This window comes from Giraffa tippelskirchi, chromosome 10 (genome assembly GCF_054371585.1).
Source record: "Giraffa tippelskirchi isolate mGirTip1 chromosome 10, T2T-mGirTip1v1.2.pri, whole genome shotgun sequence".
NCBI lineage: Eukaryota > Metazoa > Chordata > Mammalia > Artiodactyla > Giraffidae > Giraffa > Giraffa tippelskirchi.
In genome coordinates, this window is record NC_137284.1 from 6,956,959 (window position 1) to 6,976,752 (window position 19,794).

The 19,794-nt window shown below is 58.6% G+C and overlaps 2 protein-coding genes across 59 annotated transcripts in view; one reads left to right on the top strand and one right to left on the bottom strand.

The window, feature by feature from the left end:
- LOC145522945 (uncharacterized) overlaps positions 1–16,672 on the top strand; it is a 41,710-nt gene extending 25,038 nt beyond the window's left edge. For 8 of the 50 annotated variants that reach the window (XM_081532303.1, XM_081532294.1, XM_081532312.1 and 5 more), the window contains 4 exons: positions 8,073–8,163; positions 13,426–13,552; positions 13,692–13,782; positions 16,332–16,672. Coding sequence is in view for 3 of the 50 variants with exons in the window: in XM_081532319.1 (XP_081388445.1) it covers positions 6,647–6,789; positions 8,073–8,163; positions 10,311–10,498; positions 12,343–12,475 (555 nt within the window). In the remaining 47 variants the exon portion in view is untranslated. Of the gene's footprint in view, positions 1–6,615; positions 6,790–8,004; positions 8,164–10,310; positions 10,499–12,342; positions 12,515–13,425; positions 13,553–13,691; positions 13,783–15,490; positions 15,618–16,331 lie in introns of all 50 variants that reach the window. The other 42 variants (XM_081532278.1, XM_081532275.1, XM_081532272.1 and 39 more) reach the window with 19 other exon arrangements.
- On the bottom strand, positions 7,302–19,528 carry OVOL1 (ovo like transcriptional repressor 1). Of its 9 annotated transcripts, none has more exons than XM_081532323.1 (5): positions 18,824–19,528; positions 18,259–18,731; positions 11,425–11,642; positions 9,583–9,772; positions 7,302–9,418 (listed from the first exon to the last, which is right to left on the bottom strand). In XM_081532323.1, the coding sequence occupies exons 2-5, from the start codon at positions 18,356–18,358 to the stop codon at positions 9,123–9,125; spliced, it is 804 nt and encodes a 267-aa protein (XP_081388449.1). In that variant the 5' UTR covers positions 18,359–18,731; positions 18,824–19,528; the 3' UTR covers positions 7,302–9,122. The 9 variants fall into 9 exon arrangements, with proteins under 9 accessions (XP_081388449.1, XP_081388451.1, XP_081388450.1 ...); XM_081532325.1 differs by having other exon boundaries at positions 18,259–18,444; positions 18,824–19,276; XM_081532324.1 differs by having other exon boundaries at positions 18,835–19,271.
- Between the last annotated feature and the right edge of the window lie 266 nt (positions 19,529–19,794).

Below are 19,794 nucleotides of genomic sequence, written 5' to 3' on the forward strand. Positions count from 1 at the left end.
TTATTTTTATTTTGATGTGCTATGACTGGACCGGGAAATTTAAGAGTTTTCCTGAACCACATATGGAAACTTGCCCCTCAGTTCCCAACTGTCCAGTGCGGCCCTGACGGCAGCTGCTGGCCAGCTTTCTTGCTCAGGCTCAACCGGAGGTGAACGTTATTAACTACAACAACTAACATTTGTTTGGGGCTTTTGTGGGGGTGGAGTGCTCACTGCGAGGCAGGTGGGTTCTCAGCTCTCCAACCAGGGATCCAGCCCATGCTCTCTGCAGTGGAAGTGCAGAGTCCTAACCACTGGACCACCAGGGAAGTCCCTGTTTAGGGCTTTATACCTTGCAAAGAAAATAATCATCTTGTTTGGTCCTTACAATATCCTACATTACTGTTACTTCCACTTTCTAGACATTGAGTTTCAGAAAGATAAAGTGGCTTCCTTTGTGTCAACTGGTGGACATAGGATCCATTCATGTTCTTTACCTGCAAATCCTGTGTCTTCTCTCCGAGGTCGTGGGCCCCAGGAGGCTTCAGAGCACCTTCAGAGTTGGGATTCCTGGATCCCTTTCCTGAGCCCCCAGCTGACCTTGGGCCTCAGCTTTCCTCCTCCCTATTCCCATCCCACCCCACCTCGTGATCACCAAGCGGGAGAAGACTGTCTACTTCTTGGAGATGAGTGTATACAGAAAGCAACAATTCTTACATCTCCTCTGCCAAGGACCCTTTCAAAGTCACCAAGATTTCTTTTCATTACAAAAGCAGTGTGAAATCATTGTAGAAAAGTACAAAATACAGACACACAAAGAAATCGGAAGAAAATAAAAATCCTAATTCCACCACTGAGGAATAACTTAGTGTTGTGAATGTCACGGTGTCTGGTCTTTCATAGCTTTTATGATGTGTATGTCAGCCTACCTGTGTTTACAAAAATGGAAAGTGCATCTACCCGTAACACTGTTTTTTAAACTTAACATATTGTAAATGTTTTCCCTTTAGTAAATACTTTCATAACATCGTGTTTAATGGATACACAACATTTTATTATAATTTTTGATGGTAACCTAGAGGTAAACATTTGGATTTTTCATACTTTTTCAAGTTTTATGATCGACTTCTATATCTGATTTTAATTTTTCTTTATTTGATTATGAAGTTGATTTTTTACATGATTTTTATTACTTGAAGCTCTTTCATAAACAGCTCATGCATAGTATTTCCCGGTTTTCAATATTCTGTATTTTCTTTTTCTTGCTGATATGCAGGGATTCTTTATTTTAGGGCTAAAATTTTATCTGTCAAACTCATTTTGACACCGCATCTTTTTTCTTTTCTTCTTTCTTTTTTTTTTTAATTATGTGTTTATCTTTGGCTGCGCTGGGTCTTCGTTGCTTTGCTCAGGCTTTCTCTAATTGCCATGAGCAGGGGCTACTCTGCGTTGCTTCTCATTGTGGTGGCTTCTCTTGTCGCGGAGCACAGGCTCTAAGCACACAGGCTTCAGTAGTTGTAGCATGAGGGCTCCGTAGTTGTGGTGCACGGGCCTAGTTACTCTGCAGCATGTGGAATCTTCCTGGGCCAGGGATCGAACCCGTGTCCGCTGAATTGGCAGGTGGATTCTTACACACTGTAGCACCAGGGAAATCCCTTTCTCTTTTTTTTTTGCCACACTGTGCATGCAGGATCTTATTTCCCTGACTAGGGGTTTGAACCTGCACCCCCTGAAGTGGAAGGGCAGAGTCTTAACCATTGGACCACCAGGGGAGTCCTCTCGACACCACATCTTCATGCACCATTTTGAGTGTGGGAACGAATGGATTTCCCCCAGATCTCCCAATCAGGCCATGGATGCTTTGCTTTTTCTCCTCTACTGTCTCTTTAACAAATTCCCCACCAACAGAGCTAGCTTTGTAGAGGGCTTCTCCTCCAGTGCCCACCCCAGAAGCACCCTGGCCTCCTTAGGGAAGGCCATTCCTCCCTGCCTGGGCACCAAGCCCCCATCCCTCCGCCCCCAGCTTCCAGGACATCATTGACTCCTCCTCTCTCACAGGCTGCTTCCTGGGGGTGATGGTGGGCCCCTCAGAGGTTCCATCAGAAAACCTGGCTGTGAACTTCTCAGAAGCCTGGAGGATGGCAGAGAAGCCTGTGTCGGAGTATTAGCATCAGGGTCCGGTGGGGCAGGAAGTACTGATCAGGTCTCTCAGGGCAGGAACAGAGAACTCGGCTCTCCGAGGGTCCCTCTTGCTTCTGAGCCAGCCCCAATGCAGGCCCCGGGGCCGCCAGCCTGCCCTCCTCTTCCTGAGTCTCCGGCTGGCCCGCTTCTTTGCCCTGTGATTACCGCTGCAGCTTCTGCCTCTGGCAGAAGGGACGGGAGTCCTACCAGTTCTCCTGGCCAGCTTCACCAACCCACCTGAGCGTGGGGAGGGGGAGGCGCCTGGACCTGTTGCCTGGAGTCCCCCAAGAGGCGGGGGAAGCCCGGAGGAGCGGGCTGGACTGGACAGGCCAAGGGGGTGAGGAAAGGATGAGTTTCTTACAGGCCAAGATCACTACCTGGGAATCTGGGTCTTCAGGGAGAAGGTCAGGGCAGGCGCGGGGGCAGGTGTGGAGCTCCCTTCAGAGTTCCTACCGGTTTGGAACATCCTGGCTCCCGAGCATCTCCCCACCCTCCTTTCCCCGGGTTTGGAATATCTGAAGATGGCTGTGGCTGAAGCTAGACCCTGACACCCTTGGCCCCCTTGGTCTCTCACCGAGAACTTTTGGGCTTAGGAGTTTCTGGGACCCTCTTTTCTTATATTTTCATGCGTTTCCTAGGAATACAGTGTGACGCCCATCAGTGAGAGGCTGGGAGGCTCCAGCCAGGTGCCTGCACAGTGGTGGCTCTGCCGGGTGGCCACTGTGAACTTGGCCTCCTGTTGACATTTCTAGGCATCACTTTCCCAATGGCAACCCACTCTGGTATTCTTGCCCCAAACCCCGTGGACAGAAGAGCCTGGCAGGCTACAGTCCATGGGGTTGCAGAGAGTCAGACATGACTGAGCACGCAGGTGCAGTTTCTCATCTGGAGAGTCCAGACCTTGGGGCTAGGGCACAGATCACCAGACAGGCAGTCGTGGGGGCTCATCCGTGTCAGGGTCTCTCCCACCTTTCTCTTTCCCCAGCTCTGCTGACATGGGGTCGCCCCTTCCTGCTCCCTGGCTCTCATGCTCTAGTGCGGCTCCCCCAGGGCAGGGTGAACCCTGGGGTGCGGGGACCTCATCATCCCCTGCACCCCCAGGGCCTCAGCACAGGGCTCGGCACAGAGTAGGTGCTCATGAGAGGAAAGGTTCTCCCGCCGCCTGATCGTGAAGGGCTGGAGAGACAGGAGTCCCAGCCTGAGACTCAGGCCTCAGACTGGAGCCCATGTGACCCTGAGCAAGGCATTTCATCTCCCTGAGCTTCCATTTCTTTGTCTAAAAATAGGAACAATAATAGCCACCTCCCAGAGTTGTTGTGGTGGTTAGCAATGATGTCAGAGGGGAAGCGCAGCACCATGTGTAGTAGGAGCTCAATAAATGCCAGTGGTGATTAGCTGCTATTAAAGGGCTGGTGATGCGGCCCCAGGAGTGCCAGGCTCAGCAGTGAGCAATGCCGGCATCTCTCAGTGCCCCGAGCCTCTCCTGGTTTGGGCTTCCACCTTGAATGCCATTGTCTGTCTGTCCACCCGCATGGACCCGCAGCCTGGACACAGAGCTCACTCACTTCTCTCTGCCCTGGGCCGCCTTGCCCTGGCTTCCTCTCTGTGGAGGTAGGAGTAGGGGGGCAGGTGATCCACCCTCAGAGGTTAAGTCACCAGTGAGTTCTTTGGACAGCTGCGTGCTCCCGCTTGAGGGTTCGGCAGGTTACACCATGCAGCTGGCTCCCTGCCCTTCGCATCTCTGAGCGTGTTTCTAGAGGCCTGATGTGTGTCCTACTGTGAAAGCTTGATGGGGTAGAAGTCATCTCCGTCATTTTCTGTGCCAAGAACACGTGGGGAAGAGAGGACGTGGATCGCTTGATACCCAGCTCTTACGTTTTTCAGGAAATAGAAACTGGAAGGTGTCATTTTCAATGTCCTACTCCGGTCAGGGCCAGAATCTCCACACCTGACTCACGTCCCCCCAAGCGCTGGCGTGGGACCTGAGCCCCCACGTGTCAGCAAGCTGGCTGCCTGGGTGCTGGGGGCTGCCAGATAGGGAGGGCCGTCCCTGAGGGAGATGACTGGTGGGGTGACGGATGGAGTATCAGACAGACTCTAGGGGATTTCCCTGGTGGTCCAGTGGTTAACACTCCATGCTCCCAGTGCAGGGGCATGGATTCCATCCCCAGTTGGGGAACTAAGGTCCTGCATGCCATGCAACACAATCAAAAAAGAAAAAGAAAAAATTCAAAGCAGACTCTAGGAACTGGGAAAGGGGGCTGGGATGAGGAGTACAGAGGGCAGGCTGGTCTTGGACATGAAGAGGGTGGGACATCCTGGGTCAGGTGACTGCCTCTGCCTGAGGGAGTGGGCTCCTCCTGGGTGGCCCCAAGGACCAGCCAGGGGAGCCCTTCTCTTGGCAAGACCAGGTCTTTACCACCCAAGCCCAGGCTCCCAACTGGTCCTCCCCATCCAGGGTTTCCTTTTCCATTCCATTCTCTTCACTCGGATTTTTGGGGCTTGGAAGTCATGACCACCGCTCAGCCTCTTAGAATTCCATGGGTGGAAGTCTTTTTTTTTTTTTTTTTGCAAGTCTTGAAGATTATTTTGTCCAGCCTTCAGCTCCCCCACTGAGTCCCTGCAGAAATTCCTGACAAATGCCTTCCTAGGTCCAGCCAGCAGACCCCAGGTACACTGCCTGGGGGCACCTCCCTCCTGAGCTGCTGCCCCAGGCCTCCCTGCAGTGGGGGCCCGCACCCCTCTGATGCTCACCTCTCTGCCCAGGTTCTGCCTGCTGGATCCACCGGAATGAGCCTTTCCCCCTGCTTCAAGTCAGCAGCCGTGTGGTTGGTCTTCCCCACTCGCAGGACAACTTTCTCAGCCTTCTGCACCGCCTCCTTTCCGCTGCAGTTTGTCAGCGAGTTTCTTCAAGGGTGTTATTGAGATGGGGGCCTAGAGACATGAAGTCATTAGGACAGAAAGGACCTTTCAACTTGGGCACCCGCCTCATTTTATAGATGAAAAACTGAGAGGTTCGGACGCTTGCCCAAGGCCCCACAGACACCCAGAGAGAGGGCTGGGCCTCAAGTCCTGTGTGCTTAGTTGCTCAATTGTGTCCGACTCTCTGGGACCCCATGGACTGTAGCCCCCCAGGCTTCTCTGTTCATGGGATTCTCCAGGCAAGAATACTGGAGTGGGTTGCCATGCCCTCCTCCAGGGGATCTTCCCAACCCAGGGGCTGAACCCATTGCAGGTGGATTCCTTACCATCTGAGCCACCAGAGAAGCCCTATCTCTGCTCTTTCCTCGCCCCCACCGACTCCAGGGTCACACTGGCACTCCATTGGGCAGCTCTGTCCCCAGGGACGTGTTGAACTTCAAGTTGACTAAAAGCTCTGAATTGTTTTATAACTTAATTTTCTTCTGATTATAAAAAATAATGTATGTTCATTGTAAAAACATTAGAAAATGCATGCAAATATACAGTCTAAATCTTCACCGCACTTCCTGGTGGTGTAAAGTTCCCTCTGCCCTGCACTTGGTTGCTTTGCTTTTAGCTGTATAAATATGACTCTCCCTCCATCCTCCATTAGGCCAGACGTCTTGCTAGGTCCCAGCCAGCTCTTCTGTCTCTCAGAAGAGAGAGTCAGTCTGTCTTGTTTGGTTACCAGTTCTTATTGGCACCTGGGCAGGGCTCAGAAAACACCCGTGGTGTGGCTGAATGAATGACAGCGTCGGGACTGGCAATGGGACCGGTGAGGACCTCCGCCCAGCCCAGAGCACACACCTCCTCTCTTCTGGGTCTGATCCTACCCTCGCCCTCCCAGAAACACCTTCCCTCCTCTTTTGTTCTCTTCAGACCCTCCCATTTTTTCCGGCCCAGCTGAACCCCACCTCTTCCAAGAAATCTTTACTCTTTCAAATGCAAAAGCTTCCTTTTGGGTCCCACTGCATTGGTCGTCCCGCCGCACCACTTACCCGTAGTTATACATTGACTTGCATTAATCTCTCCCCTCTGCCTGGCTGTGGCCTCTTTCCTGGTCCGCAGAGGCCCACACGCGGCAGCCATCCTGCAGAAGCCGGAGATCATTACGGGCCCTCAAAATGTGACCGTCTGGCCTGACCTTATCGGGTGGTGTCCCACCCCCGAGCTCTGCTGAGGAGGGGGAGAGAGCAGAGCCTCAGAGGGAGCCCTCCCCCCACCCCCATCCCTGGCTTCCGGGAAACCTTGCTCCTGCTCAAGTTTACATAGCAGTTAATCATCTGGGCTTCGACAATGGGCTCTGCTCATCTTGGGACATAGAAAAATGGGATTTGGTTTGCCTTTCACATTGGGAGGCTTCTAGAGATAAAGAGAAATCCTCTGTGCCTGGCTATTTAAAGAGACACAGGGAGGGCTAGGGGCCCTTCCACCCTCTGCCTTCACACGGGAGAGCCATGGAGATCAGATCAATGTTTTCCTTTCTCCTCACAGCACCAGGGCTACCAACCCTTCTCATTCGCAGCTCCCAGAATATACGAATATACGCCAAGGGCCCAGGCCTGGCAGCCCCCTCCTCCATCCCTGGCGAGGCTGTGATGGAAGAACACTGAATGGGCACTCAGGCACCTGGGTCCCAGAGCAATCAGGTCTCCCCAGTGACCCTAGGTAGGTGATGGGCATGGCCAGGTGATCTCTAAGTTTCCCTCTACTTTGAGTTGCCTAGAGGTGCCATGCCATCTGCCAACCTCCCCATCAGCAGTGTGCACCCATCCCAGAGTGTGGCTGGAAGGTCAAGGGTGCTGATACACAGTGTGCCTGGCCCGGAACAAAGGCTGTGTGGGTGTGACCATCCCCACAGCTAAGTGTCTGACCCAGAAGTGACAAGAACTTCGTGCCCTACTATTTAGAGAATGTGGCTTTTCCTCCTATGGCCCTGGCAGGGCATGGGGAAGAGACTGGACCCCGTGGCCACCCCAGAGAACAGAACAGGGCCTTGCGGTCAGCAGGCACTGACCGCTTAGACCATGGGCAGGCCACCTAATCGAGCAGGTTCTTGTCTTGACTTGAGGGCCACTGCTACCTGTAAAAGGCTAAGACTTTGAATAGAATGTATCCATTGTTTTGATTAATTTCCTTGTAGGTGGAAAAAAGAGGCCTATAAAACAAAAACACTGAGACACAGAAAATGACAGTTCTTTTATTTTGCTAGTTGAGGGGAAAGTTATAAAATAAAACAGACAACACAGAGCTTTGCAAGTTCCTTGGGTGGGCAATGAACACAGAGATGAACAATGACCAGGCGACGAACACAGGGATACAGACATGTAAACAACACAGAACTTCCAGAGAATGTTATTTTATACAACTTCCAGAATACAGCAGCTCTTGCAGGCTCTAAAGTAAAATGAAACAAGACTCTTCCAAAACCATCCACACACATTCAGAGCTGTGTCCGAGAAGGCCCCCTCCTGCATCCCGGGCTGTATGGATGCTGCAGGAAAGGCCAAGGCTGGGTCCACCTGGGCTTTGGCTTTGCGGGGCGGCTCCACCTGCTCTGGAATGTGTTCTCTTTCGAGTTTGTCTTCTCATTCTTCGCCAGACTAGCTCCAGCTCCTGCCTATCTCTCCCTTTTGACCCACAGCCCTTTCCTGTTCTTAGTAGGAAACCCGGCTAAAGCCAGGGGAGCCTGGCCGAGTCCTTCTAATGGAGCGCCGGTGCAGGGGTGGCTCCCTCCTCAGGGGCTCAAGGGCCAACCCTGCCATCTGAAACACAGCAAAAAGGCTACAAAGATAACCTGTTAACCATCTCATACTGTCCTCCCTCCAGAAGGGAGGATGTGTCTGGTTATTACTCTGTCCCACTTTTTTGCTCCTGTTCTAGGGTTTTTGACTCAGCCAGGAAAAGAGCAGACCTTGCAGCCTGGCCCTGCACTCTTCTTGTTACTGCAGGCGGTGGACCCCAGCGCGCATCACACTCATCACCCCACCACCGGTCTTAGCCCCGCGGCCCCAGCCGGACAAACCCTCGGCCTCTGGAATGGTGAGTTGTTCCGCCCATGGTCTGTCATCAGGAGGCCAGGGGGCTCTCGGTCACCCGGAGGCTGGCCTTGAAAGGATGTAGGAAGGAGGCAGAATTCCAAGGAGGGAAGAGCAAAAGCTGTGATGGGCTGTCCCGTCAGGAGGAGAGAATGGGGCGCAGTGCACCCTCCCCCAGGGCTGGAAGGAAGTCTTTGATTAAATATCTTGGGAAAGATGAGGGTGGGTGAGGGCGGCCACCCCACAGCCAAGGCACAGGGGAGGTGTGAAATGTCCAGGATAAATAGAACTGCGTGGGGAGGAGAAAACCCAGCTCCATCCTCTCTTCAAAAGCAGTCGCCATCGGCACCAAAAATATATTAATATCTGTACACTTGTCATCTTTTAAAAAAAGAAATAAAACCTCCTTGGCACCAGTAGTTGATTTCTTAAAAATGAGGTGATATGTGGCAAGGCCTCCCGTGTACGCATGTCCACGGCTGTGCACACGCGCGTGCATCTCCCTGTCGATGAGAAGAGCCCTGCAGCCCTGAGCAAGAGGAACACAGCCAGGTAGGCCATCGCCAGCTCCTCCACTGCTGGTGTTTGCCAGGGTGCCCTTTGTCAGGGCACCTGACTACCATCCATGGGAAACCAGCTGCCCCTGCCCCGGGGCTTCAGAGGTGAGGGACAAGAGAATCACCTTCCCGTACCTCGTCTGGCCAGGAAGTCCTATCTCTAGACTCAGCTGCTCCACAAGGAAGGCAGCCCCGGCCTCGCCCCACCCCACACGTCTGCCCAGGCTCAGAGCGGCCTTTGCCCAAAGACACCAGTGCAAATACAAACAGAGGTCAGCAGTGCCAGCCTGAGCGAGCACGCGTGGCCGGCTCCAGGCCTGCCCTTGGGTGGTCCAGCAGGGAGCCGCAGAGGGCGGGCTGGGGGGGCAGCGAGGAGGCGGCCCCCGCCCTCTCGGGGTGCCGCGGCTCAGACGTGGTGGGCGCCCTGCAGCAGGGAGGTGACGGTGTTCTGCAGGGCCACGGCCACCTTCTTGGAGGTCTTGCGCAGCAGCGGGCTGTCGGGGTGGTGCTCCTTGAGGTGGAGGACGTGGCCCTCCTGGCTCTCGGACGTGCAGCCGCACTCCTCGCACACGTACAGCTTGGCCCGCCGCTCCTTGTACGCGTACTTCTGCTGCACACCATGGATCTTCTTGAGGTGGGACTCCAGAGAGCAGCGCTGTGTGAAGGCCTTGTCACACAGGCTGCACTTGTAGGGCCGCACGCCTGTGGGGAGGGTAGCGTGGGAGTCAGGGACCCGGCTCTGGGGCACAGGAGCCCCAACTCCCCAGCGACCCGACAGACAGGACGAGGACGTCCGCCCCGGGCACCCCGGCCACCCCAATGGCCACACGGCTGCTGAGCCTCGCCACCAGGCAGACCCCTCTTACCTGTGTGGGTGCGCACATGCCTCTTGAGGTCGAAGGTGTCATTGAAGCCCTTTCCGCAGTAGGTGCAGAGGTGCCTCTTGACGTCGTTGTGGCACTTCATGTGGCGGTTCAGCATGCGCTGGTAGGTGAAGGCCTTCTGGCAGATGTGGCAGGTGAAGAGGTCTCCGCTGGGACCGTCCCCCAGCGTCACCTGTGGTTAAGGGCAGTGTGTGTGACAGACACCCAGGAGCTGGGGCTGCAGGTGGCAGATTGGGAAGACGCACTGCGGCAGCCCCCAGCCCCGAAGAGGGCGCTGCCCACCCAGGGGCCACACCTCTGGGCCGCTGGCTCCCAGAGATGGGGTGGTGGGGCCGGAAGCCGCCTTGGGTCAGCCTCCTGGTGGACTTCTGAGTCCCTCTGCGAGGCCCTTCTTTACTGTCTCTAAAGACAGGCGGCCAGCTCCTGACAGAAAGAGGGCAACTCTCTCTGGCAGAAAGTCCCCCCTTCGCTGAGCCCAGGCTTCCTCTAGCTGCTGCTCAGTTCTCAGTCTGCGCCTCAGGACGGGGAAGGTCCCATGACATGGTCGTGGTCTCCATGCTGCCCTCCCAGGCTGAGGCCACCGCTGGAGGCCTGGAGCTCTTTCGCCTCATGGGCCAGCCCAGCCCCGGCCTTTCTTGAGCCTGACATGGTCTAGCCTGGGTCCCTTTGCCACCCTGATGACTCTCCTTATAAAGGTTTTTCATTTTCAGGGTAACTGTGGAACACCTCAGATCTGTTCAGAGGTGGAGACGTGGTCTCTGGGCCCTACCTCTGAACCCTCAGAGGTTACTTGTGCTTCGTGGTGGCCTTGTCGCTGGCCACTTCGCCTGAGCTCCCCAGGCCCGAGGTGCCCCTCCGTCACCCATACCGCCTGGCCCTGCGCTGCTCCTGGCACCGGGTAAAGGCCGTGTTGCTCACTGAGCAAGCCGTTTGGGGTCGGATTCACTTCTCTGGCTTGTCTACAGTCCCGTGCCCTCTGCTTTCCCTCCATGCGCTCCCTAGCTGCTGGGGCTCGGGCTGGGAGGAGAGGCCCTCAGGGATCGGGGCGCCGTGTCAGCTCCCCTGTCAGCCGCCCAGCACATTTCCTGGTGATTCCCGGCGGGTTACAACACCAGGCCTCTGCAGGTGAGAGAGGAGGAGCAGCCTTTCCCTGCCAGTTTTCTCTGGTCTCTTGGTTCACAGGAAGCTCCATGAGAGCCCTTCCCCTAGATCACCACTGGCAGGTGCTTCCAGGTTCCAGAACTTTCAGGAACACAGGCCTCGTGCTCCTGGAAAGCAGGGCTGTTTCCGCCGCCCTGTGCTTCTTCCTGCCTCAGCTGCTGAACCCGGGTTCACCAGGACCTGCCCCAGATGCAAGGCCCTGGGTTGGAAGCGTACACTTGGGTGAGGCAGAGACTGCTGGGCACATGCCTCGGGGGACAGCTGATCACCGAGCAGACCCCAGGCCTCACTCTCGAGGTGGTGAAGATGTGGGCCAGGCCAGGGCGCAGAGCTGGGCTCACGCCTCCCCGATTTTCCAAGGACTTCTGTGTAAGGGGTGCCTCCCGTCAAGGCCAGAAACGAAACTAAACAACCCCCACAAAGGACTCCAAAGGGCTGGACGTCTCCGAACCTCACTGCTTCTCCCCAACGCGTGGCATTCTCACTTTAGACTCACTTCTCTTCTTTCCCCCCTGTCTGTGCCCCAGGGAGGTTCACTTCTGTAGAAATCTGGACCCAAATCCAAGGCCAGTCTGCCCAATCTCATTTGGGCCACTTCTCATGGGCAGGACCCACGTGGACCCACGTGCCCCTGGGCCTCAGGGACACTGTGAGGGTCAGTACCTTCATCTTGGTGCGCAGAAAGCCGTGGTCTCTGCTCTGCGGGCCTGCCAGGCGGCTCATGTCTTCGGAGGGCAGCTGGGCCACCACGCAGGGCCCGGGGGTCACACTATAGGTGGAATTCCGAAGACTCATGTCCAAAGCCAGGGGGCAAGAAGGGGGTTCGGCCACCGACGGCTCTGGTTCCTGGTAGGGCTGTGGTGGACAGAAGCCCAGGCTGACTGCGGAAAGAAGAGCAGCCTGGTGAAGGGCTTGGAGGAGAAAAGGGGGCTCTGTGGGGTTTCAGGAGGGCTCCCTGGCAGTGAGCTGGCTGGAACCGGGAGCCACTGTCCCGCCCCTCGCAGGCATGTGGCAGAGCAGGGCTGCCCCCAGCCCACTGCCCGCCGCACCTCCCTCCCACCCCATTAAGGTAATTACAGGTGACGCCAGCCAAGCGCCACGGCCCACAGGCCTGCCCGCTGAGTAATTTGTGTCTTAGCGGAACTGGGAGGACTGAACCTGCGCTGCCAATTATTCCTCCCGAGTTGTCTGCCGGCCCCACCTGGGCCAGTCCCCCTGGATTCCAGGCCTCATCCACACTCCCTCAGGGACAAAGGGCAACTTGGGAGGCCTGGGGTCCCGGGACTCATCGTGGCCCCAGAAGGGTCCTGGTGGTCAGGGCCACTCAGGGCCTCTCCTCCAGGCAGATTTAGCTGCTGGTCATGGGGAACTGGGTGGTCCTAACCCCTCCCTCCTTTGGGCCGGTCTGTCCCCGACACTGCAGCTGTTTGGGGCTTCAGGCTCCCCACTCCCGCGGGCCCAGCTTGGCAGGCAGACAGGTGGGCGGGGCGGAGCAGGGAGGAGGTCAGGGAGCAGCAGGTGGATGTGGCCTAACAGTCTCCTGGGCAGCCTGCCTGCCTGTGACGCAAGCCTCCCTCGCAGCAGGGACCGCTCCTCGCCGCTTCGAGCTCAGTTCACGGTGGCGCCTAGAGAGCTTGGGCTCCCGCTGGGCAGTGACACCAGCGACAGTGAGCAGACACCTCACACACGGGGGCTTGGACCTCGTCCCGACTAGAGAGGAGGGGATGTCTCCCGAGTGACAAAGAAGAGGCAAGTCTCACACCCGAGGCAAACAATCTAATGTTTCAACTTGAGTGTTTTTCCGCCAAAGAGGCTAAGCTAGGAACACTCTCCAAGCCTCAGAAGGAAAACTCAAGAGGGGCAAAGGGAGGAAAGGATGAGTGGGCTTCGGGGAAGGGACTCGGGAGGTGGACTCAGGGTTTCAGAACCATGAAACAATCGGATGTTTCAACTTAAGTGTTTTTCCGCCAAAGAGGCTAAGCTAGGAACACTCTCCAAGCCTCAGAAGGAAAACTCAAGAGGGGCAAAGGGAGGAAAGGATGAATGGGCTTCGGGGAAGGGACTCGGGAGGTGGACTCAGGGTTTCAGAGCCATGAAGAGACCCCCCATGCTGCTGTCCCCTGGCTGGTGAGACAGTGGATGGGGATCCGGGGAGGGGCGGCCCCAGCAGGACTCAGCGTGTGAGGCTGGAGGCGGAGGGCCGACCCGAGGGGGTGGAGGACACGCTGATGGAGGAGAGGCAGCTGTGAAAGCACCCCAGTTTCGGGTAGAGGCCCCGGCTCTCGCCCCCTCAAAGCACAACAAAGGTCTGACAGGGGGAAGAATGTGCTTGCCTGACACCCAAACCCGTTCGGCTGGCACTGGCGCCGTCTGTCTGTCCGTTTGGGGATTCTAATGAGCCACCTCATTCTGGGAGTTGATTCACCAGCGCCTGGCCCCAGCCTGGCCTCTCTCCAAGCCCTGGGCGGCTGGACGTCAGGCCGGAGCTCTCGGGGGTCCCCCCAGTCTTCCCACAGGGACAGCCGTCTTGTGTTCAGGGATGAGGGCTGCTGAGGGTGGGCGTGTCCGAGAGCTGGCAGCTTCAGCTGATGCCAGCTTACACAGCTATTGGAGATCCTGCCTGGGAATTCAAAGCTGGATGACAATTTCCATTTCTCAATCCAGGCAGAGATAAACAGGAACCTCTACGCTCTCTATCTTTCGGTATCGGGTAGCATGAGTGAGGCTCCCCAGCGCTGGAGCCAGGCCACACCGCCTGCACACGGAGCAGTAGACGGAGGAGTGACAGCAGGTAACCGGTTTGCACCCCAGTGAGTGGTCACCCTTGGCTCCCTTGCTTCACTCAGGGGTGGGGGGGTGGTCCGTAGCCAGGGTTCTGAGATCTCAGCTGGTTTGGGGAAAGACCTGTGCCTGCCTCTCTCATTCCACAGAAACCCTGAAATGACGGTGCCGGGGAGCCGGGGACAGGGAACGGGCCTGCCTGGCCTGCCTCCGCGCCGCTTCTACCCAAGCCAGGGGCAGGTGAGGCCATCAGGGTGGGGTGCTCGCCTCCTCCCACCCGCCCCGCCAAACCTGTCTTCCCGCCACTCCCAGGAGTGTGTCCCCACCGCACGCACAGGGAGCGCTTGCCCGCGTGCCGCTCCTGTGGCTGGGTGTCACCGAGTGGCAGGAAGCAGAACTGGTTGGGCCCTGCTGGTGCTGCTCTCTGTCCCCTAATTAGACGTTTCCGGCAAAGTGGTGGCCACTGTGGCTGCTCATCGCCCGCCCACAGCTGAGGAGCGTGGCCAGGCCGCGCCAGCCGGGCCCTCTCCTCGCAGCCTTAGGGGTTTGAGGGCTCCCCTTCTGTCTGCCCAGCTTGCCTCCACCTGCATGAGGGGTTCAGAGCAGCTCCCCCTAACTCACCACCCCCCCCCCGCCCCCGAAAGGCCTTCTCCCTCCACCTTGGCCTTCAGCAAGTCCCTCAAGCTCCTGGCCCAAATACCAGACAGGGTGCTGGGTCCTCCCCATCCAAGGCCTCAGGCCAGGGCCGGGCTCTCTGGGCAGAGCAGGCGAAGGAGGCGTGAGGACACCCAGCCTCCACCTCCCAGGGGCTGGTGCTGTGCTGACCTGGGAAGGAGTTGGGGCTCAGCTCAGCCCTGAAGCAGGGCGGAGGGAGCCCCGTGGGTCAGCACGGCCCAGGCTCCTGTCAGGCAGCCTTGCACCCTCATCAGGAAGGGCAGGGTCTCCCGCACCCATCTCCTCCCGCCCCCAGATCAGCTAGCAGGGCCTGAAAGGAAGCCAGTGAAGCCAGCTGCCCGAGGTGGGCAGCCCCTGGAAACACAACGGGCACGTCTCTCAGCCTGTCGTTCCCATCCTGTGAACGCCAAGTGTTCCCCTCAGGTGGGATCTTCCCCCTCTGCCAACCATTTTTCATACCAAGTCCACAACGAAGGTCACCCGGTGCACCCCAGCCCTCACACCCGGGCGGACGCCGCAGGACTGGGCAGCATTTGCATGTTGCCCACCCTCCCTTCCTGGGCAGCACGGGGACCCCCCTGTGGGAGGCCACGCAACCCCAGCTGAGAGTGAACAGAGTTAAAGAGGAAACCTGACGTCAACAATGGCCACACTTTGCTCCTGTCCTCCCTGTGCCCAGAGGACTCGTCCTCACCTGCTCTCTTTCTGGGACAAACAGTCTGGCAGCGTTCTGCCTCAGGTCACCCAAGCGAGGAACAAAGAGCTAAGACAGCTTGGGTGACGGCACCCCATGGGACGGCCAGGGAGCCCATCGAGCCCACCCTTCCCACCCGTGGGCTGGCTGCCGACCTTCCCAGCCTTGCTCCACGGGAGACCTCACCGCCAACACTTCCCAGGAATTAGAATAACTACCATCAGAGGCATAGTCGCGCCCCAACTCCACTCTGTCCCACCCCCACACGTGTACTCTGGGGCCCCAAGCTGACTTTCTCAGCCTTCTTATCTCGGCTGGCCCAGAAAGAGAGCTGCCCAGCAACCCGCACGGCCTTGTCAGAGCCAGGCTGGGGAAGCTCCAGTCCCCCCACTTCAGCTTGGCTGCCTCCCTGGGGAGGGCACGTGCTGGTGAACTGGCAGAAGGGCCCACAGATGCTGTGTCCCAAGCTGGGGAGACGGGAGAGGCCCCGGGACGCTCATGGCTGGAGCGTGTCCTTCAGCTTCCAGGCGGGGTCTACCTTCCAGGGCCTTCCTGGCCTTTCACTATTCCTCTCAGCAGGAGCCAGGAGGACCCCCGCTTTATTCCCCTTCCTCAAGCTTCCCCTTTGGTCCAGGAGATGGAATTTAGGCCCTGGGTACAGGTGCCTGAGCTCTTCCTCAAGAAACCAGGATCCCTCCCACAGTCGGTACTGACAACAGAGAAGAAACGCTGGGGAGATGGGGGGCAGGGGGGCCCAAAGAGGTGGCTTCTTAACCATGAGCCCTTTCAATGCTCCCGCCAGGAGTGGCACCATCTCCCACCCCCACGGCCTTCCAGCCCCTGTGCCCACCTCTGGGCCTTTCTGTCAGCTTTGTGGGGAGACTGAGGCCAAGGGACTGAGGGTAGGAAAGCTCTAGAACTGTGTCTCAGAGAAGAGGCTGGAGTGCTGGTCAGCCTGGGGCTGTGGAGTCAGAGCTGCCAGGCCGGGGGCCAGAGCCTTCAGTCAGTAAAGCCCTTCTTTGCAGGCATTCTTTGCTGCTCTGAGGGTCTCAGAGGACTGTGGTGGGAAGGTCAGACCTCAAACGATTCGTTCCCCAGCCCTCCCAGTGCCTCTCCTGGTGGGACCGGACCGGGTCAATGCTTAGCTGGTCACAACGTGCTGAGTCTGTGGGGTGGGGTGAAGGAAACGTGCCCAGCCGGCTCCTGGGGTCACGGTCCACTGGTGATGGAATGGCCCAGTCAGGGGACAGGCCACCACAAAACACACTTCCCACTCTCTAGCCATCTGAGGCGCCCGAGCGTAGCCCGAGAACATTTGCTTTCTCATTTCCAAAAACTGTGGGAAAACGTGCTAGTGGGCCATATGGCTTTGAGAGGCAAAAGTCAGTTCTTTGACTTCTACTCTTTGCTTGACCCACAGGACTTTGCCTGGCAAATTCTCACCTGCACCTCCAGGTTAGACCCCACCCTACGTCCAGGGTGGTCCTGCAGGCTGAGCAGCTCCCCTCACCTGGACATCAGCAGCAGGTGGCACAGACCATCCAGATGCCCTCCTCTGCACCTGCTGGGCCTGCCCCTGCGTGTAGGTACCCCCGCCCCCCACCGCCACTCCCACCACGGCCACCAGAACTGCGGTGGGGAAAACCACTAGGACACAAAGCAGCCAACGATTTGAACAAGCGGAATTTCTTTGTCCTTTGTAAAAGTCAACACATGATCTGTTACTGATTGGGATGTGAAATAAAACTAAAAATAACAGCACACTGAGTCTCGAGCAAGGCTCCGCTCACCTTTAACACAGTCCAAGTTCGGTTTATCAGATCCCAAGGAGCAGCTAAGCAGCAAGTCAAACACAGGTGAGGGAGGAGCAGGAGCAAGGAAGGGGGTGCGTGGCCCTCACCTTCACCCCTTCCGGACCTGAAACACCATCAACTCCCTGGGGAACTTGGAGAAGCAAGAAAACGCACAGAGAATCCTGGGCCTGCTCACTTCCCTTGATGTCTCAGTTTCCCCACTGGGATCATCAGGGCTTTTGGAACATTCCCTCGTCTTAAGGAGGCTGTAGACAGGGGCCAAGCCTTGAGACAAAGCTAAGCTGTGAAACACCGTGCCAGCACCCTAACCCATAGGATCCTGATACCGGTCAGGCCACTGCTCCACTCACTGCCTCCAACCATTCACTCAGGAGAGAAACTGAGGCAAGAACCCTCACAGGGCCCCTCACTGCCCTCATTTCGCCACTTTCCTACAAGGCCTGGGGCGGTGCCGGGGAGCCTGCAGATCAAGGGTCAAAGTCGGTTGGTTAATTACAACCTCTCCCCCCTTGGAGGCGCTGGGCAGGGTGTTCAGCGCATCCCCCGCCCCACCCCCCAGGCCTGGGGAGGGGGAGTTCCGAAGGAAACCGGCTTGCTCCTGACCAAAGATTCTGTTGGGGGTGGGGCGGACAGAAGGCTAACAAGGAAGATGCCGCCGGGGCAAGAAACAACTGGGGTTACTCATTCCAAGTTGACTCCGACGCTGTCAAGGCGTCTTCCGAAAATAAACTGGCTGTCCCAGCTTCCCCCGGACTGGTCCCTGGGTTCTCTAAATCCCCTTTCAGCTCACTGGTGTCCTCTTCGAGGCTGAAGGAGGCGCGTTTCTAACCGAGGTGAGACCCGATCCCACCTTTGTCTTCAGGGCTGATGGGGTGCAGCCGGGCGCCTTCCCCGCCGTCTGGCGTTCCCCACGGCTGGGGGCTCCCTGCCTGCCCGACCCTCACGGGGACCTTCTGGCCACTCGCGTTGTCGGGGAGACGAAGAGACCAATGGAGGTGGCCTACTCTCTTGAGTCTTCTCTTGCACTTTGCACAAACCTCAGCCCAAACTCCAGCTCGCTCCCGGCCCCTCCAAAGTGGCACCGCTCCAGTGCCCTCCGCCCGCCTCATAAAAGCCCTGGTTTTCTGGATTTACGACGCGAGAGTGGAGGGTCGCCGGGGCGGTGACACAGCCCGTTGCCTCCCCTGCTCCGCGGCTCGGGCCGGTGGAGGGGAGGGCGGCCGCGCGCGAGCCCGAGCGCCCCTAACGGGGCGTGGGAACCGCTGTGCCCCCGCACCAGGCCGCCCCCGCGCCCACCCCCGCCCCTCGTGGCCGCTCCTTCCGCCCGCCCCTCCCTCCCCTCCCCCCGGCGCCCGGGGTCGGCCGCGCCCGCGCCAGCTAACGGGGCCGCGGCCGCTTAAACATTAAATCGGGCGCCGCAGCTGCGCGGGCGGCCGGGCTCCGCGCCGAGGCGCCCCGCACGCCGGCCGCTCGACGGGGCCCGCTGTCCTCTCGGCGGCGCGGGGCTCGGGGCGCGCTGGCCGGGCACCTCACCTGGCACGTAGATCTCGCCGCGCTCCTCGTCGGGGAGCTCGCTCCAGTTCCTCTTGCACGTGGAGACGCACGGCTTCTTCACCAGAAACGCGCGGGGCATCTTCGAACCTTACTCGCGCGGCACGGGCCGCTTCCGCAACTAGAGCCGGAGCCGTCCCACCTTTCCCGGGCCGGGCTGGAGGCAGGCTGGGGGTGGGTGGGGGTGGGGAGGGGGGCAGATCGGCGAAGAAGTCGCCAAAGCGCCCCGCGTTCCGCCGGGAGGCCGTGCCTGGGACGGCGCGCGCCCGTTTCAGCTCGGCGGAGCTGTTGCGTTCTCCGGCCCCAATGAGATCCCTTGCAGCCAGGTGCAGCGGGCGGCGGGGAAGCGTCTCCCGGCGCGACTGGCGTCCCTCGCGGCCGCTCGCGGAGTCTTAAAGTGCGAGCCGGCCGGACGGGTTCACGCTTTATTGGCTCGCGGCGGTGTGTGTTGGTGGCTAGGGCGGGGAGGGGGTGATCGGAGCTAATTAGCTTGGAGTGGCCCGGGGAGCGACGGCGCATGCGTTGGGAAATAACGGTGACAACCCACCTATTTGTTACCTGTCGAACCGGTTTCAATTCCGCTGCCGGTGAGGTGGCCTCGCGGCCTGGGCGGGGTGGCCGGGTGGGGGCGGGCGCAGGGCACCCGGCTGCCGGGCCAGCCCGGCCGCCGCCCAGCGGGAGGGCTAGCGTTCGCCAACCGGAGTTTCGGAGAGAGAGCCGACGAAGAGAGGAGGGGAGGGAGGGGAAGGGGCAACGTTACCCGGCGCTCGCACGCTTCGCCGGTGATGAAGTGAAACTCGCCCGACGGGGCCCGGCGCGCCCCGGGCGCCTGGGGAGGCGCGAAGCCGTCGGGCGAGACTGGGCGGCCCGGCCCACACTTGCTGAACCGGGCCTGGGCCCAGGTGGCCCCGGGTCTCAAAGGCCTGGCTGAGCAATTCGTGGCTCAGCCCAGAGGTATTGGCTGGTCGCCGGCTCCGTGCGGAATGGCACGCGGGACCGCAGGAGCGCGCAGGCGGGTGGACCCGCAGGCCAGGCCGCGCCGGCCGCAATACAAAGCGGAGAGAGCCCGCCTTTCGGCCGGGCAGGTGTGGAAGGTTTCGTGGAGGAAGGGTCGTTTAAACCGCTCTCAGTCCGCCGCCTTCCCGAAAGACCCCAGCGCCTTAGCCACTGGGGCTTACCCCGCGCCCCACCCCCAAAGCCCTCGTCTTTGTCCCAGATGGCCCGATGTCGGGTGCAGCAACACTGGAGGGGAGCGGATGCTGGAGGACCAGCTTCCTTCGCCTGGCTGCAGCCACGGCAGGCAAAGAGCTTGTGTCCTACCCTGGACTCAGGTTCAGCCTGGGACCCCTCACTCCAACCTTTCACCATGCCCTGCCCAGTCCCCAGGCCCAGCCTCCTGGAGGGAGCCCCCGCCCTCCTCAGCAGCACCTGGTGGCCTCCGTGAGGCACAGTAACTGTGACGCTTGGGCCACTGGGCTTCTCTTACCAGCTGACTAGTAAGGGCAGGGATGGGACCCC

Coding starts and splice junctions, on each gene's coding strand:
- OVOL1 (XM_081532322.1), bottom strand. CDS start 17,834: ATGAGGCGGGCGGAGGGCACTGGAGCGGTGCCACTTTGGAGGGGCCGG. Junction 11,643..17,575: donor CATCAGCCCTGAAGACAAAG/GTGGGATCGGGT, acceptor TTCTTTCCGCAG/TCAGCCTGGGCTTCTGTCCA. Junction 9,773..11,424: donor TTCTGCGCACCAAGATGAAG/GTACTGACCCTC, acceptor CCTTAACCACAG/GTGACGCTGGGGGACGGTCC.